Source organism: Cotesia typhae, unplaced genomic scaffold, assembly GCF_013202065.1.
Source record: "Cotesia typhae breed Kobodo isofemale line unplaced genomic scaffold, CoteBio_Ctyphae contig_5, whole genome shotgun sequence".
NCBI classification, from domain to species: domain Eukaryota; kingdom Metazoa; phylum Arthropoda; class Insecta; order Hymenoptera; family Braconidae; genus Cotesia; species Cotesia typhae.
In genome coordinates, this window is record NW_027423757.1 from 4,742,079 (window position 1) to 4,761,016 (window position 18,938).

Consider the following 18,938-nt stretch of genomic DNA (forward strand, 5'->3'; position numbering starts at 1 on the left):
AGTTAGATAAAAATTAATTTGTGCATAGATTACAAATTATCATTAGTTTCTTAGATCTAAATTTTTCTTTTTATTTAAGTCGTTATTTTATTCGAAAATAAAAGAAAACATTTATTTATTTTTTTTTGTTTAAACTTAAATTATAGTTATTAAATTTTGTTCCTTAAATTATCAACATATATTTTTTTTTTCTGTTGATACTAGAATTATCAGAACATTCCTTTTTAGTTTTTTCTTTTATCATTATTTACTTTTATTTTATTTAAACTATTGTTTATATATACATTTATTTTGTTATCGAAAACTTCTATTTCGGATCTCGACAAACTTTAAAATTCCATTAGGGTATTTGTTCAGGCTCAATTCCCTTAGTATGGTCAGGCCCAACTAAAACTAAATTTTTCAAATAAGTTTCTTTTGAAAATACTATTGATAAATTTGAAGATAACAAAATTTTAAAAATAAAATAAATGTATGTAATTAGTTGTAAGAACATAAAATTATTTATGAATAATTAAATTCTATTTGTTATAAAATAAAAATGTCGGACGTTGAGTCCGACATAACAATAAAGAGATACTAGTCGAGTAAATACTCTATTAATTAGTACTTAACATTGAACAATAACTTTATAATATTACGAAACACTTGAAAACTAAATAATCGATTAATTTTACGATTGATTGATTATAATTACCTTTATGATACGTTTATTGTAAATGTTTGTGTATCATTACTACGATACACTGTAAAATGTTTGAAGAATTTCCAATTTTTTACAGTGTAACTTATAGCTTAATTGAACTGTTATTTTGACATTCAATTTAAATAAATGCAAATGTTATTCTAAAAAATAATATTTTCAGAGTTAATTTCAATTATTTAAACAACTACAGTGCGAATATTCCTTCTTTTTTTCTGAAATTAATATCCCAGTCATAAATATAAATCATTCATCCAGTCTTATGATTAATACCAGACAAGATGTTTACTAATGCATTACAGAGCTCGTAATGAAACTAAAATAAAATAAATTATTATGCTCCGTAAATTGAAAGTTGTGTAAAAACTGCAATATATCATAATGTTATAAAAGGAAAAAAAAAAAAATAGTCACAGTGACATGACTAAACTGAGCAGACAAATTATTCCGTGCCAACGAACTTTTCCTGTCCGGCGAAACTATTCGAACGCGGAAATAATGGTCATCGATCTTGTGGGAAATAACGGAAACACACGACTGCATTGGTTGGGCGGTTGGCTTTAGGCCACCTTCACCACCGCCTCTTTTATTCACCGCTTACTTTTGAAATCCTCATACCCAACCCTACCACCTTGGCTTTCCCTTACTATCCCCTATACTAATACTAATACTGAAAATAAAATACACACAATACCACTAAGCTACAAAAGCACTCGTTTCACTTCTATAAGTCTGTTCAACAGTAGTTTTAATAAATGTACTATCCGTAAACCCTGTTTTCACTTATTAAGTTTACGAGCTCCGCCTCCACTCACCTAGACTAGAAGTTACTCTTTCCTAGTTAATTTTATCAGCTGCTATCCCACGTACACATTAAAGCTACTTTCCGACACTTCGTACAAGCCCATCACTTCGCGTATGTGGTGATGTGTATAAGTATATAAAGGTATATACTATAAAGGCTAATGACGCCGCTAGTGGTGGTCCCGAAATGAGCTGCCGTATAGATGCCCAAAATTAGTCCTTTGTTAAAGCTGATCAAGGCTCTTCTATCTGCATCTCATTCTCCACTACTTCACTGTCCTCATACCATCGAGTAATTCGATCCACTAAATACGTTGTCATAGTCTCTCTACTCATCCTGTAACTGTGTTGTTCCGATATCATTCGCCCTCATCCCTCACCACGGTCTTTTATTTTACAAATGACTCGCGTACCACCACGAGTAAATACAAGCTCTCGATATATGCTTATTATATATGTGGGTGTATGTATATTTATCGATATATCTACAGGTGTAAATGGACTCTCACCGTGTACATTACTAAATTAACATGCATTTCGTTTACCTGCGACTATCATTAATACCTTTGAAATTAATTCTTTTAATGATTATTTATAGCGCATACATTTCAATTCGTGTATCGAGAAAATTGCTACAAAAATTATTTAAATTTTACATTATTTTGAATTAAATATACTGATATCAGTTTTTCATCGACAAATTCATTAAAATTTTTATTATTTATCGACAAAGTTACAATAATCTATATTGGCATTACGTATTGCATCGATAAATGATAAATAATTTATTTTTATTCCAACTTTTATATGAGAAAAGTTTTTTTTTTATTAGTAGAGCATTAAATTGTTGTTAAATTCAAAACAGTTCGATTTACTGTACTAAAATGTACAATTTTATTATATGCATATAGGTATACGATTATTATGTAGGATAATTTATAGAAAAATTTTAAAAACTCAAAAGTGTACAATTCACGGGCTCATTTTAATACAAATAAAAAAATTGAAAAAATCAAATTAGCCTTTTAGAATTTCACAATAAGTGCAATATGAGTATAATAAAGGCATTTAAAGTTCAAAAATTGCTTGACTTTGATTGGTTGAAAGTAACACCCTACCTCAACCGCTTGGCGTGCGAAAAAAGTCGAATATTTAACCTGATGTTGGTCGATACTCAGTTAAAAATTTACTTTAATCGCTTATCAAAATAACCGAAACGTAAATGTAATTACAAAGTACGAAAAGATATGCTATAAAAAATTTACTATGTTACTCAGTATCTGTAACAAAATTAGTAGACAAGTAATTGAATTAACTGGACTATAAATGATTCTAAGTAAAATATAAATTGATTAACTCATTTCAATCTTTACATTAAAAAAAAAAAAAAAAAAAAAAAAATCTGAATTTCAGTAATATGACACAGAAGACTTGTAATATGACCCTAGTAGAAATGAGTGACATTTTATTAATTATAATTCAATCGTCCTGGTTCAATTTTTAGTGTATTTCATCCCGGATATAGTAGTAATTTAATTAAAAGAAAAATGAATCGATAAGCCCGCGAATTCAATTAATAAACTGAATTTTTTCATCTAAATATGACTAGAGCACTACTTATACAATTAAATTTCTTCGTACAGTTAGTAAAATTTGCTCATTAAATCGAATTATTAAATTAAAGACAAATTCAAAGCTAATAAAAGCCGTGAGTGTGTGTCAGGAAAAATAACGTGTAAAAAAAAATAATTTATTTATTTATTTGATTTGTTTTAAGAAATTAAATTTAACTTTTATCTTTATTTTTATGTGTAGATAAACCAATCTGCATACCAGATCAGAAACGAATCTACGGTGTGGCACGACTCGAAGAGGCGAAGGTTGCCTGCCGAGTGGAAGCTTACCCACCACCAAACAACTTTCGTTGGGCATTCAACAACACCGAGGAAATGGTAGATGTGCCGCAGGCACGTTACAGGAATTCAACCCGTCATACACAGAGTGTGCTCACATATAAGCCCGTCACTGAAATGGACTATGGTACGGTGTTGTGTTGGGCAAGCAATACAGCGGGCCAGCAGATGAACGCCTGCATATTTCACATCATACCGGCAGGTATTGTACTACATAAACACCCATACAGATATCCACCTATGAATGCATCACATACATCAGCGCTTGCACTTTAGCTTAAAAAATCCCTGCGATTCCATCACCGGTAGACGTTTAAGTATTTCAGCTGTCCGATGAATTTATTCCATTTTTATTGTTTTATTATTATTATTATTATTATTATTATTATTATTATTATTATTATTATTATTATTATTATTATTATTATTATTATTATTATTATTATTATTATTTGTTATTAATTGCTCAGGGGGGTTTTCCCCGGAGTCCGACTCTCCGAGGGCCCAGCCTGAGCGCCATCCATTACTGCTGCACCACTCCGCACAACAAGGCGGTTAGTGAGTGCAGCAGGCCAAATTCATTTGCCTAAGTAGACGCAGGGATCCCAAAATGACAGCCTTTTGCATCCGCACTGCTAGAGACACGGCTGCTGAACTGCAAGCCGGTATCTTCGCAAGTGAAGACACAAAAGACTGTTCCATCCCTCCAAGGACGCCGACAACCAAAACGACGAGCTTGACACGGTAACCTGGGTAGAGTTTGCCAATTTCAAACAGGAGATCCTGATATATCTGGTGTTTGTGCTCTTCTTTGGCCGAGATATTGTATTCGGCTGGGGCCGAAAACTCAATGACATAAATGTCACGAGTAGCCTTGTCGAAGAGCACAATATCAGGTTTGTTGTGGTCAATCCGCCGGGTTGTTGCGAATGGTATGTTCCAATCAATTTTGGAACTGTCATTCTCAACAACCTGCGGAATATCTCCTGGCAGATAAGGCAGCACTGGTGTCTCATCGATACCGTAGCTATATCTGAGATGATAATAGAGTACTCGCAGGGCAGCATTGTGACGCTGTATGTAGGCACCTCTTGCCAGCACAAGACATGCCGACAAAAGGTGCATCAGCGTCTCCGGATGTTGTTTACACGTCCGACAGGACGTGTCCGGAAGCTGCGCCTGGAGCACCTTGCTACGGTATTCGAGAGTGTTGATAACACCATCTTGGCAGGCAAATATAAACCCTTCGGTCTCGGACATCAGGCCAGCTGACTTCAAGAAGGAGAATGTCAGCTGGGTGGACAAGCCATGGTCACGGACGTGTTTGAAATACACGCTGTGCATGGACTTGTCCATGTGTTCACCGAGGAGTTTTTTCTCCTCGGCTATCCTGACGACGCTCTTGAACTCCTTTTTCGGAAGTTCAATGAGAGCGTTTATTTCTCCGAGACCTAAGGTATTTGCCGCGTAGATTGCTGCCTTATACAAGAACGATCCCTTCCGCGCATTTTCATGACTGTGAACAAATTGCATCAGGAAGTCGTCTTCGTCTGCTGTGAAATTGGCAACCTCGTATGTTAAACCCAGAACCAAACGATCGTGAAGCCGCTCCAAGCTCTGCAATCCTCTTCCTCCGATGTTCCGGGAGAGGTACATCCTGGCGACTGATGAGTTAGGGTGCATGCTCTGATTCATATTGATGACTTTACGGGTTTTGATGTCGAGATCTTTCAACTCATTTCGAGGCCATTTCAGGACCCCAAAAGAGTAAAGTAGGACCGGGACAGCGAGCATGTTAGTAGCTGAGACTTTGTTCTTGCCGGAAAGTTCTGATGACCAGATCTTCCGGAGTCTCCTAACATACTCGCTGCGAAGAGTTGTTCGGACTTCAGAGACGGCATACATTCGCCGCTCTTCAATCCCTAGATATCTGTACAACTCTCCGGCGTCTAATTCTCTTAAGACGCTCCCATCCACTAATTCGACATCTCCACCCGTATCAGAGCACTTACCCTTCGCCAGGTGTACGACCGCACACTTGTCCAACCCAAAAGACATTCCGACATCTCGTGTGTACTCTGCTACGATGTTGAGGGCCGTTTGTAGATGATCTTTGTTGGCACTGTATATCTTTAGATCATCCATAAACAGTTGGTGAGTGATCGAGTATACTCGATCACTCGGTGGCCCCGCAGAGTACCCACGAGTTTGTCGGAGGACAACAGATATTGGCAGCAATGAGATGCAAAACAACAGAGGGCTCAGAGAATCTCCCTGAAAGACGCCTCTCTTGTACTGAACAGCTCTGGTTACGTGCAATGCATTTCCACTTCCTATGTGAAAACGCGTTCGCCAGAGCTGCATCGTACGTTGTATGCATCCCACTGTTTGGCGATTGATTCCGAGGCATTTGAGCAGATAGAGAATCAACTCATGTGAAGTTGAGTCAAATGCCTTACGGTAGTCAATCCAGGCTATGGACAGGTTGCGTTGGTAGTAGATTGCGTCTTGAATGACGCATCTATCTACCAACAAGTTGATCTTGCAACCTGACACGCCCTGTTTACTGCCACGTTGTTCGTATATCTGTTGCCACACAGGCTCTATCTCCTGCAAGATACGGTTATTTAAGATTTTTGTAAAAATCTTGTAAACCGCATTCAAGCAAGTGATAGGCCTGTAGTTCTTCGGGTCGGACAAGTCACCCTTTTTAGGGATGAGTACGGTTCGCCTTTCTACCAGCCAGTCTGGAATTGGTTCGTCACCCTGAATGTATGATGTAAAAATCCGGGCCAGATGAGCATGTGTAGAAGAAAATTTCTTCCACCAGAAGATGTTTATGCCATCTGGACCCGGGGCAGCCCAGTTCTTGCTGCCATTCAGGGCTATACGAACCTCTTCCACACTGACTGCAGGGCTCTCTTCGGCGATATCCTGCCGTCGGTGTTCTCGACAGAATGCCTCGAAGTCGTGCAGAGCTGGAGTATCCGGGTTCACGTTTGGTTGATCTCCGTACAATTCACTCCAAAAGGCTTCCACTCGCTCAGATGATGGATAATTCTCGGGAACAGCGGTCTTAGGTGACAGAAAGCGTGAAGGGTTGGATCGAAACAAAGAGTTGTCAATCAACCGCTTCAGCCTTTTCTCTAGTGACTTTTTGGAAGCCACCAGAGCCCGCAACCTGTTAAGAGACTCTTCTTTGATGATAAGAAGAGTACTCTTGTTCAGTGTGTGATGTCGCCTTCGAAGTTCTGCCGCCAGGTGACGAACTTTTGGCGTGTATGGTCTTTAAGTACTAACATACTCTATCACACACTGAATGCGGGAGACTTGTTTCCGAGAAATGTCAATTTTGTGTCCAAGTTGAGCGATGCGCAGCTTCAACTTCGCCTCGAAGGAGAGAGAATGTCTTCTCTCTATCGGCAGAAGCGAAGCCGCGGCACCGTAAACAACTTGGTTGACAGTGAGCAGAGTGGAGTCCTCTTGAAGCTGTGTGGGGAGATCTTCGTTCACCGTGTCGAGCTGTTGTTTTGAGTGAGACATCTTTTTGGAGATGCTCACTTGTCGACCTGTAAAGAGGTTGTCGTTGTCCTTTATTATTATTATTATTATTATTATTATTATTATTATTATTATTATTATTATTATTATTATTATTATTATTATTATTATTATTATTATTATTATTATTATTATTATTATTATTATTATTATTATTATTATTATTGTTATTATTGTTATTATTGTTATTGTTATCACTGTATTTTATCTCAACACAAGAAAATTTTTAAACTTTCCTCAGGTAAACCGGAAGCGCCGTACAACTGCACTTTGACGAATCAAACAACAGACTCGTTATCCGTGGAGTGTTCTGCGGGTTTCGACGGTGGCCAGCCCCAGAATTTTCTCCTGGAGGTCTACGATCAACATATGGGTATGCTCCAAGCCAACATAACTAGTCGGGAGAACGCATCCTTCACTGTTCTAAACTTAGAACCGGACAAGGTGCTTATGATGAAGCTATATGCCTACAACTCTAAAGGCCGAAGTGAAGCCATTAAACTCGAAGGGTTTACTTTGAAAATCGCTGAAAAGCAGACTGGTAAGCCTCACTTATCCTTCTCAATACGATATTCTTTATTAGAATTAACAGGAAAAAGCTAATGTTTGATAACAAAGTTTTTTAAAATTTTTTCGCGAATAGAATTTTTTTTATACGAATTAAATGCTCTATTTTGTTCTGATGCGTCTATCTACTGTATTCTAACAAGTTTATAATAATAACAAATAATAACAATAATAATAATTTGGATTATAGATTTTTTCTTACGTTACTGAGATTTAAAGTGACAAAATTTTGATTAGCCTATTTTAATAATTTTTTTTTATTTCTATTACATAAAATCGATTATTTTATGAAATAATAAACGTATTATAATAAAAATAGTTGCAGGAAGAAAGCGAAAAAAATTTTTCGATCATAAAGCACTCTAATTAAATAATAATAATGATTTACATTGAAATTTTCATCCAATATTAGTAAGCTTTAAAAATCATCAAATTATTTAATATTCTAGAAAACAATTAGAGAAATTTATCCTTATAAATATTTCAGATAGTTGCAATAGAGAACTAAATTTTCCAAGCTCACGAACCTTCAACTACCGCTCTGACCCAATTTCTTATTAATTTAATTATGAACTTATCGACAAAACTAATTACGAATTACTCAATTTTAGTTATCCTGGTCTCAAAACATAATACTGTATACTTTACCAACACACCCCACTTTGACACTACACACGTGATATTTACATGAATAAATATCAAAAGTAATTATTATTTTAATTTCTTTAAAAAGTTGCTCATATAAATCTACCCCATTCAAGTATAGAGAAAAATAATGTACACGGATTTACATATTCATTTACTTAGTTGTTTTATTAATGACAATAATAATAAAAGTAAAAAATAATAAATTTTAAAAATCGAATAAAACTTGACCTTATTAATCTTGTAATTTCTTTATTTTCCTTTCATTATTATTGTCATTATTTTAAACTACAACTCATATCTTAGAACAAAAAAATAAGTGGAGCTATTACCCGAGACACGACTTCGAACGAACGTTAAAGAACTTCATTCATCAGAATGGCATCTTAGTGTACTTGTGCCGCGATTAAAAATTAATCTGCACTCCAGGCTCATGACGACAAAAGCCTTAATATCTTGTACGTTATAGAGTTTTCCGAAGCAAGCGTCCGAAACACGAAAAAGTAAAAATACGGCTCATAAGAACTAAAAGATAGGATAAAAGTCCTGCCTGCAGTATAAGTATAGATCACCAAAGGCTTTTTTAAGCTTTTACGAGTAAAACGACAGTATTATATTATATTATATTATATAGACAAACACTCACTCTTACTTAATGTTTCAAAAGTAATCAGATCGTTAGTACACAAGTACCACAAAGTATATACTTGCAACAATTTTTGAATAATTCAAAATAAATATTTCATTTAACCTTTTAAGATGATCCTGTTTACACGAGGGGTAATTGCACGAGAGTAGTGCGCGTTTTGTCCTCAGGTACCCAGGTGCCGTTCGAGATAACACCGCTACTCGGAGTGCTTATTGGGCTTGTAGCGGCGCTGCTGATCATCACAATTGTCATTCTGGGAGCGTTGAAAATTCGTAGTGACAGACGAGCTCACAGACCTGGTGATTTGCCGCTGAAAAAGGCGACCGCGTCCAGCTCGGAAGACTTGTACGACACTGATGATCGGAATCCAGACGTTGTTCCAACGAATAAAGGTATAGAAAATTATATTGTTTTTTTTTTTTTTTTTTTTTTTTTATAAATATAGGGGAGACTTGAAAACTTTAAAGTCAGAGTTGCAAAATATTTCATTTGAAAATTTTTCTTTTTTCATTTAAAATAAAATAAATAATCATAATTCATCAAAATTTTAGAAATGCTTAAATCAATTTTTTAAAATTATTTATTGTTTTGAAAAATGCATTAATTAAATTTTTTGATTATTAATCTTTTTCAAAATATGTTCATGAAATTTTTGAATTATTAATTTTTTTTAAAATTACGAATCTAAAAAATTTCATTACAAAAATTTTTGAGAATTTAATTAATTTTTACATTTCTCAAAAAATAAAAAATTTTTTTATTCAATTGGAAGATTTTCCGTAACATAAAAAAAAAAACGCATTTTATTACAACCCGGAGCTAGATATTGATAATGCATTTAATTGAACTAAAAACTTTCAAATTCACTAGCTATTTTTAGTGCTTTGTGCAACACAATAGACTATTAAATATTAAAGTCACGTAAGCTGAACATCTTAAATAATTTCCCTTCTATGTAGGTATATATAGATGAGCTTGCTTTTGTATACCAAACTTCGAGACTGTAATCCAATAAAATTGACTTTATTGTAAATTTTTTGGAAAGAACAATATTAATGAAGATTAAGAATATCAGAATTTGACCTAAATAAGCAGGACAAAGTCGGCTCCATTACCGTAATTTAATATTAATAAGCACTAAGTAATAATAAGCAATCATTCCCGTATTAGTCTTCCCTATGTACTTATATTGAATATACTTTACTCCGGAATTAAATTTAACGCAACAGCGTATCATATAATATTCTTTCTGTTATTTTTTCTCTGCTATTGTTAATTGGAAGATTCAGATTACCAATTAACTGGCTCAACAGCTGGTACTCCATTAGCTGCTCAACCAACTCCCGATGAAATTTCTACCACTTCACTGCCTATACAACAGACGAATCATCTTCAGACTCTTAATACTTATTCGCATAACGATTATACGAATTATCCCACTTTGCCGGTAAGTTTAAATTCTTGTATAAGTATTATTATTATTATTTTTATTAGCATCTAACAATCTCTATTAACATTTACGATTCAATTTAATTGCACTTTAGCTGATTATACTACCGTCAGTTTGAACTTACATATAATAATGGACAAAGGAGTTGGGAATAAAAACATACTTATATAATTTAATTATTCAACAAAGCTTTCGATATTTCATTATTCATTACATTAAGCACTTTGACAATTTGATGTCATTAATTTTATACACATTCAATGAATATTTTATATTTTCACTCATCTATTATTCTATTATTCATTCGTCGATATTTATCACCGGCAAAGCTTTTTTAATTAAAATCCCTAATTTTTGTTTTACATCGTATGTCTTTCACTTTTTTAAGCAAAAAATTTAGAACAATGAAATTTGACCCGTACTTTAAACTCATCTTGTAAAGTGGTTTTAGGGCGATCACAGTTCCACCTATTTTTGGCTAACACAATGAAAAATTGTTGTATCAAATTTATTATACGATAACTATTTTTTTTTTTTATTGTTTATTATTATAAATAAAATTTTTTTTTTTTTTTTTCAAAATCTTTTATGTGTAATAAGCTTTGAAAAATAAAATCATCGATTGATCGAAAAAATTAAATTATACAATTTTATTGCCAAAAGTAAACGGAATTATAATGCTAAACAATTAACAGAAGTTTTAATTTTGTTATTCTGAAATTACCAAACATCTTAAAATTTCAGGAATTTTTATAATAATTTAATTGTTATAAAAATCAAAAAAAGTGACATCAAGTATAAAACAAATAAAAACACGAAATTAAATTTTGTAAATAGAAAGGTAAAATTTATCATTACAAATTTAATATTCTATCATGTCAATTCCTTCTTTTCATTAGACTACGTTAATTTGTAATACAAAAGTAAAAGATCTTCAATTTAATCAAGTCAATTATTTTTATAAATTTGTTATAGCTAACAGGGGAAGTTACATATGCCGAGTTGTGTCTAGCCCGACCAACGACCCTATCAACAACGGTGGAATCAAAACTCACGTGTTTGAGCGGCAGCCTGTCGGGTATCGGTGGATTCGGTGGGAGTAACGGCGGCAGCGGAGTCGGGAGCGGCGGAGGAGTGCTAATCGGGGGTAAACCTTACATAAAAGAAGCCACCGTATATGCGTGTATAGACCACAACGCGCGACCCCCGAAAATAGACCAAATTTGTCAGCCAAACAAAATAAATCAAATCAGCAGTCCTCTGCTGCAAGATTCCAATAGTAGTATCGCGACAATAGGCACTAAGCAGCACCATCATCCCCGTGAAGTCGTTACCGTACGCACACCACTGATCTCTACTCAAGAGAGCTGCGTATAGGGGCGCGAATCCGACGCGCTCGACATAAACGAGTATTACGTCTAATCGTAGCGACGTCGATGTAATTATTATATTATGATTTGATTTTTAAAGTTTTTTTTTTCGTTTCATAGGGTATGAGTCGATGAAATTGCATGGTTTTGTAAATCGATAATAAAAAAAGTATGTGAATAAATAAACATAATGGACGAACAAACAATAATTCAATTTAGAATGACGACGAAATAGAACTTGTATGTAATATTTACAATGCTTTGTTCAGCAATCACATATCGATCGGTAATATACCAAGTATTTCTTTATAAACACACCAGTACCATTTATTTAACATTTCTCAGTACAGACTCAAAGCTATTTTTATTCTAATTTTTTTTTATTTTGTCTGTCGTTTTTATTCGGGATTTGTGCTTTATTTTTTTACAATTATTATATTACGATAAATTTAAAACGAAACAATAAAATTATTCTAAAGTTTTGTTACGACACAAATAAATATAAATTTAAAATAAAGACTTTGTCATGACAGGTAAGATGAGACTGCTTTTATGAATGCGTTCTATAGTATAATAATCATAAAATAATTTAATAAAATTAAAACTGAATAACGAAAATAACTAATTGATTAATTAATAATAAAAACTATAATATAGACGATAATAATAGAATAATAATTAATAAGTGTAAATACTAACAAAGCGGTTTTATAATAAATGCTGCAGGTAAATGCGACCGGATCGCATTTGTAAATTTATTTGTAAATACTGACAGTTTAAATAAATTGATAACGTTATTTGACACTTTCAAAAGACTAATCTCGTTTAGTAATTAATGAGTTAATTAAATTGACTTACAAATTATAATGATAATGAAATTACCATACTGAGAAAGATTAAATTAGAAGGATAAAGCTCATTTTAAATTTAGTGAATTAAATATTAATATAAATTTAATTGAATGACAAATGGGATGTCGGAATTTTTTAAATTCTGGATAAAAAATTACATTAGGAGTTTTAAGATAAAATAATTATAATAATAATTGACGGTTTTAATAAGCTGTCACTTTGACTGTAATATAGTTTTTATGTACAGTAACGATATTTTTTCAGAGTATAACTCATTAAGATTTATTAACTAAGAAAGAGATTATTAAGTAGTTAGAATATTACGTTAATAATTATTGATAAAAAATAAATAACAACTGAGAGAATGTTAAAATATTAAAAAAATAATAATTACTATTGTTATTAATACAATAACAACAATAATATTGATACATGATAACAATAAATTAATTGATAGTTCTAACTATAATAATGTAAACGTCTCATATAAAAAATAAAAAAACGTATGTTAAACATATATTTAGTTATGACTTTATGATTTATTTTGTATGAATGAATAAAGTATGCATTGAATTGAAAATTTGTTATCATATTAAACTAACTAAAAAAAACCTTTTTCTAATACTCAATAAACAATATTTTTTTGTACATTAAAAAGTTAATTTTTTTATATCGATATTTTGTATTGTCAGTTGAAATACTCTGTATCATAATTAAATAAAAAATATTAAAGCAAATTTTCGGTGGTACTGTCGAATCTGTTGTGTTCGGTAAAAAAAAAAAAAAAAAAAAAAAAAGGGTTGACACAATTTGAAAGGCATTGAAGCACGCGCATTGGTTATATTAACGACAACGGGTTTCCAGCCTCACGCATACACACAACTAAATTCTGTTCTCTTATTTAAAAATCTCTCTTTACTCGAGCACTCGACTCTCGAGTTTGATTTTCAAATTCATTGAATATTGCCAACGCGTATCGCTCCTCTACGCGTCAATTGAAATACCCTTCACAGCTTGCTACGCACGTTTACCTAACCCGAATTCATCATCCTGCCTACTATATACTCTAAATTTTATTTCATTCAAGCCCTATTTTACAACATATACTGTTCTGTTTGTTGTCATTTTGTCCTCCGATATTTATTATTACTACCTATTGTCTTACAACTTCACTCGCTATCAGCCTCGCACTGAGTAAAAAGTTAAATTGAAATCAAATCTGTTAACAACGAACAAGTATGAATGAAAATAATTTTTTTTTTTCTTTTATATTGTATCAATTTACCTATGAGTGACTTTAAGTGATCATTTTTTTTTTAAGTTTTATCGACTAAATAAAAGTATACTTTTATTGGCCTTAAAAATGACAACGTGACCAGGTTCATGCGGTAAAAAAATATTTGGAGGGTGTGTCTAACCCTTGTCATGAGCCCTCGTGTATAAAAAATACAAAATAACTATATATATATATATAAAATACAAGAAGCGAGCTGTCAGCTTTATTTATCACAAGATTATATACTTTCTTAGGTTGTACATTGAGTTATAGCCACAAGACTGATTCTTCCCGCAAACTTTTTCATACAAAATAAAATCTAACAGCCCTCTTATCGTTAAATTAAATGCCAATTCAAGTAATTTTTTTATTCCTTTAAAAACTATTTTTTGAAAAGCAACATCTGAAGATGAGCACACTTATCTTTGTATTCCCTCAGTAAACGCGCACTTTCAGAGAAACTGGACAAAAATATTTTATTTACTTATAAATTTCCATTTGTGTGTATAGTATGAGTGTATGTACACTGCACATTGTTAAACAAATTGTGTAACGAAAAGAAATTTCACAAAGGAATTCGTAACGTTCCTTATGGGGTTCAAAATGTCTTTGTTGTGCTTTTGCAACAACATTTAAGAGTATAGATTATGATTGTTTATAAATTTTTCAATTCATGTAAAAGGTAAATAAAAATAAATAATATATTATTGTCACCTAAATTATCTGTCAACTGAGGTTGAATTTAGGTCATACATTTATGGAGACTCTTTAAACATTTGATTATGATGGTTGATGATATTTATTTGTGATGTATATTGTATAAAAAGGGCGATAGTTGTTGGAATAATTAAAATTGCGTGGGTGGAAAATTGTAGGTATTTAAATTTTGGTATTTAGCGCTGGGTGCTGACAGGTAAAACATATTAAATGACCATAACATGTATGTACATTAACATTAATGATAATAATGATATTAATAATATAATTATGTATATATCGATGTGTATATATTTAAAAGGTAAAATAATGTGTATGCAGATAAATCGAGTGAGTTAATTAAGCAGGTTAATTAATTGAAAATATTGTACGTATTATACAGCGTAATTCAAATGAACGTGTTAATATGAGAAAAATAAAAATTTTAAATCTCAAGAAATTACTTTTCTTTTCCTTAAACTTTCCTAATTTTTTTATCGACCTTTAAGTTCGCTAGAAATTACATCATTTTGAACCAAAAAAAATTTTTTGGATCAAGTAAAATTTACTTAAACCAAGAAATATTTTTTAATTATAAAACTTTTCTACTTGATTTAAGATAACTCTTCCTGATGTTCTTGGTTCAAGATCTTTTCTCTTTTTTTTACACACAAAGAAAAAATCCTTGGTCAGGAAATTAATTTTCTTGAATTAAGAAAATATTTAGAAAAGCGAATTTTCTCTTAGCTAAACGTAGAGTTTTGAACCAAGAATAGTCTCTCATGCTCAAAAACGACTTAGGTATTCCGAAAAAAATTCTTGATTTAAGTAAGCCTAATTTTCTGTATAGAGACCATCCTTAGCCCTTATATTAGTAACCGGGTACCCACCGCAGTGTATTTACATGAATAACCCAAAGAAAATTCAATATTTTATTTTAAGCTTTCGAATTGTCGTTATTTAACTCAAAATAAAATTATTTGTAAGTGCATTTAATTTATTAATTTTTAATTTTTTTTAAACAAGCTTAAACTATAAAGTTTAAGCTTGTTAACTAACATAAGGGTTAAGCTGTAGCTGGAAGATAGAGAAACATTTCCCAAAGGTTTTCGATAGAGCTTATCAATCTAAGGTGGAATCTAACCTACAATTAATTTTTATAAGTATTCATCATCGAATGATATAAAACATTAAAACTTTTCCCTCTCTGTGGATCATTAAATTCATAACGTCACATCTTTTACATCGCATCATATACAACGGTCTCTTGAGATTAAACGGTCATAGAAAAACATACTAGCCACTCGAAGAAGTAGTAGTAATAGTGCAAATAGTAGCTGACTTCTACAACAAAACTCTCTGACTATCATTATCCAGGTCGTGTGTATAGAGAGTAGCAGTGGCATCGAGACTGAGAAATGTACAATCCTACCCTCGCCAGAGTGTTTAATTGTGCCCTGTGCTGTTTGCACACAGATATACACTTGAAACTTTAGCAAGTACATACATTACACAGAAAACACATGGACATGGACGTACGTAGGTTTATATTTGTCGCTTGGAGTAGAGTAAGGCTTCGGGTCGTTTTGCACTACTAACACCGAGAGGACAAAGAGAAGTACAGAGAACAAGACTTGCCGAGCCCGAATCTGAAACTTAAGACACTAGACATAAGACATCAGACACTGAACTCCATGAACTTTAGTACCAAAGCTAATATTATGTACAGCAGTGTAGGTTGACAGATGCGATACATATTGGATTGCATAAGTGCAGACACCTTGGAACTGCTATTGAAGCTACGGCGTCTGCGTTGATTGGACTGGCCCAGGGGATGAAATTCTAAGCACTTGGGAGAAATGAATAGAATTGAACCGACGAATACTACTTGAATCGAGTTAAGGGTGTATACAGGTATATATACTAAGAAACTATTATGCGTACTTGTAGGTCAAAGGTGAAGCTTTTTGCAGAAAATACTCTGCGAATTCTATTCGTCTTTGACAAAATTACTGATTCAAGTATTTTCTATACGGTAAGAAATGTATGGCGTTCATACTGGTATTATATGGTATAGAGACAGATGCTTAGACAGTATCTTAACTATTTTCATTGAAAAAAAATTAATTTGAATCAAGACGAAAAATTCTTAAATCAAGTAATATTGACTTGAGCCAAGAAATCTTTAATTTAAAAATTTTTTTATTCGAAGCAAGACGAAAAAGCTCTTCAAAATTATTTTCTTGATTCAAGTTATTTTTTTTTTATGTATCTATACAGGATCGCAGCGAGTACGATAATAATCAATATTGTAGGGTTGTGGCTACTATAAGCTATTGATAGATGAGATGAGCACATACATTTTATAAGGAAAATTAACCTTTATGTATAATCGAGAAAATTATCCTATAATACAAAATTTATGATTGAAGTGGAGTTAGTTTAATATCGAGATTCTCGATACTAATTGAAAAAATAGACCCTGATTCCTTATTCATTTAGGATTAGGGCGTGCGCGTACAGCGCGCAATTTAAATTTACAATGATCATTAAAATTAATTTAATATTAATAATCCAGGGTTCATATTGATATTGACCCGTATACTATATTCCCACAATGATCAAATCAGCTATGCATATAAATTTGTAATCAATAAAAATCTTGGATACCAAACAGTATTGCGTTCACTACCGTATTCGCATAGTGATAACCGCAAAATAGCTCTAACCACATAGGAAAACGTTGTTAATTTATTGTACAATGATAAAATGATACACATTATTTGTAGATTTTGATGGAATTTTATAGAGAACGATGTACTCAACAGCCGACTTGAATATTAAAAAAATTGATAATATACAATAGGTATAAGCTTATACTGGTTAAAAGAAAAAATGTATTTCAATTTGCAAAGTACGACTGCGAAAAATAGTAAAATAAACGTTAATGTAATCATCCATCAAATTGCTTGGTACATTTTTAAATAAAATAAGTTTAGATAGAATTTCCATCAAAATATAGCCGAATTTGATGCAGTAAGGAATAAATTACTCATAACGAAAATTCCATAATAAAATATAACTAAATTTTATTATTTTTCACCGAACTTAAAAAAAAATTTTCAAGATAAAAGGAAAGTGTTATATTCTAAAGTTCCATTCAAAATAAAATGAATGAAAAACAAACTTAAAAATTTCTTTGTTATACTTTATGACACTAATTTTTCCCAAAATTTACGATTAAAATGAATTGATTTATTGATCTCAAATTGCAAATTTATGTTTGTTAATTTATTTATTAAAAATAAAACGATTGAAAGAATACAAATGCATCGGTAATAAACTCCAAATAAAGAGCTAAGAGTAAAAAGTAAAGAGTTAAACAAGCTAACACAATCCTCTGAGAAAGTTGTGTTGCCTCTCTCAGTAGTGCGGTTTTACAAACGCGAGTTGGCGTGCAGTAGGGGCCATTCGCTCGATTACAACTCGAAACGAGAAAATGAACAGAACATAACTCAAGGAGAATCGCCAGTCACGTACTGAAGAATCATCCACAATCCACGCTCAACACCTTCCTCAGTTAGCCTTATTTGCTCCACCCTTACACGGAATTCGTTTGATGGCTCGCTATTCAACCGAGAGCTGTATCGCGTGAAAACTGACTGATAATGAAACAACACACGACAGTCATTTGATTGTATAAGTTGTTGGTTGTTGGCCTGCACTTGTTACTTGTTAGTTGTATGTGTAAAAATAAAATCTGTTGATATTTTACTTTTATTCGGGTTTTTTATGGATAATTTAATGTGTTTTAAAATGAACGAGGGACACACGTATCGCGACGCTCTGAATACAAGAGAGAATGCCATCTAATTGCATAAATAATTCAACGCAACGCAAGCAGACAACCAACTTTATGTCCTGTGTATATACATGTATAAATATAGACCGGGTTGATGTCACTATATAACAAAATAAACTTATTTTTATTCTCACAATCTATTGCGCACCTAATAAACGTGTACATATTATGCTGTCAATCATTTAAATATTTTTCCCCTATTTATTTTCAACAACAAATAGCGAGGTAAAATCTTTTCTACACAAATACGGTATTACAAAAATATTAAATAATTTAAACATTAATTTTGTCACTTTGATAATAACAATAATAATAAATAAAATTATAACTGCAAATGAAATTGTTCAATGAATATTAATTGCCAATAAAGTCCTTGATGTACAATTTAGTCAGATAATCGATTTAATTAATCACTGCGCTAATAGTTAACTATAGTTGTTATTTTATGATTAAAACAAAAAATTTGCTACAGTATAAGTATTAATAAATTAATAATCTAATAAATATAAGCCCGAATATAGCCGTAACTTTTATCGTAAAACCAATAGACTATAAATTTAAAAGTAAAGTTTACCGAAAATGCTTGGTGAC

General features: G+C 32.2%; 1 protein-coding gene across 5 annotated transcripts in view; it reads left to right on the forward strand.

The window, feature by feature from the left end:
- LOC141530696 (nephrin) overlaps nt 1-12,925 on the forward strand; it is a 194,394-nt gene extending 181,469 nt beyond the window's left edge. For 3 of the 5 annotated variants that reach the window (XM_074247966.1, XM_074247965.1, XM_074247967.1), the window contains 5 exons: nt 3,323-3,622; nt 7,223-7,522; nt 8,953-9,234; nt 10,126-10,289; nt 11,268-12,925. In XM_074247966.1, the coding sequence (XP_074104067.1) occupies nt 3,323-3,622; nt 7,223-7,522; nt 8,953-9,234; nt 10,126-10,289; nt 11,268-11,669 (1,448 nt within the window). In that variant the 3' untranslated portion in view covers nt 11,670-12,925. The remainder of the gene's footprint in view (nt 1-3,322; nt 3,623-7,222; nt 7,523-8,952; nt 9,235-10,125; nt 10,290-11,267) is intronic. The other 2 variants (XM_074247962.1, XM_074247964.1) reach the window with 2 other exon arrangements.
- The last annotated feature ends 6,013 nt before the right edge of the window (nt 12,926-18,938 follow it).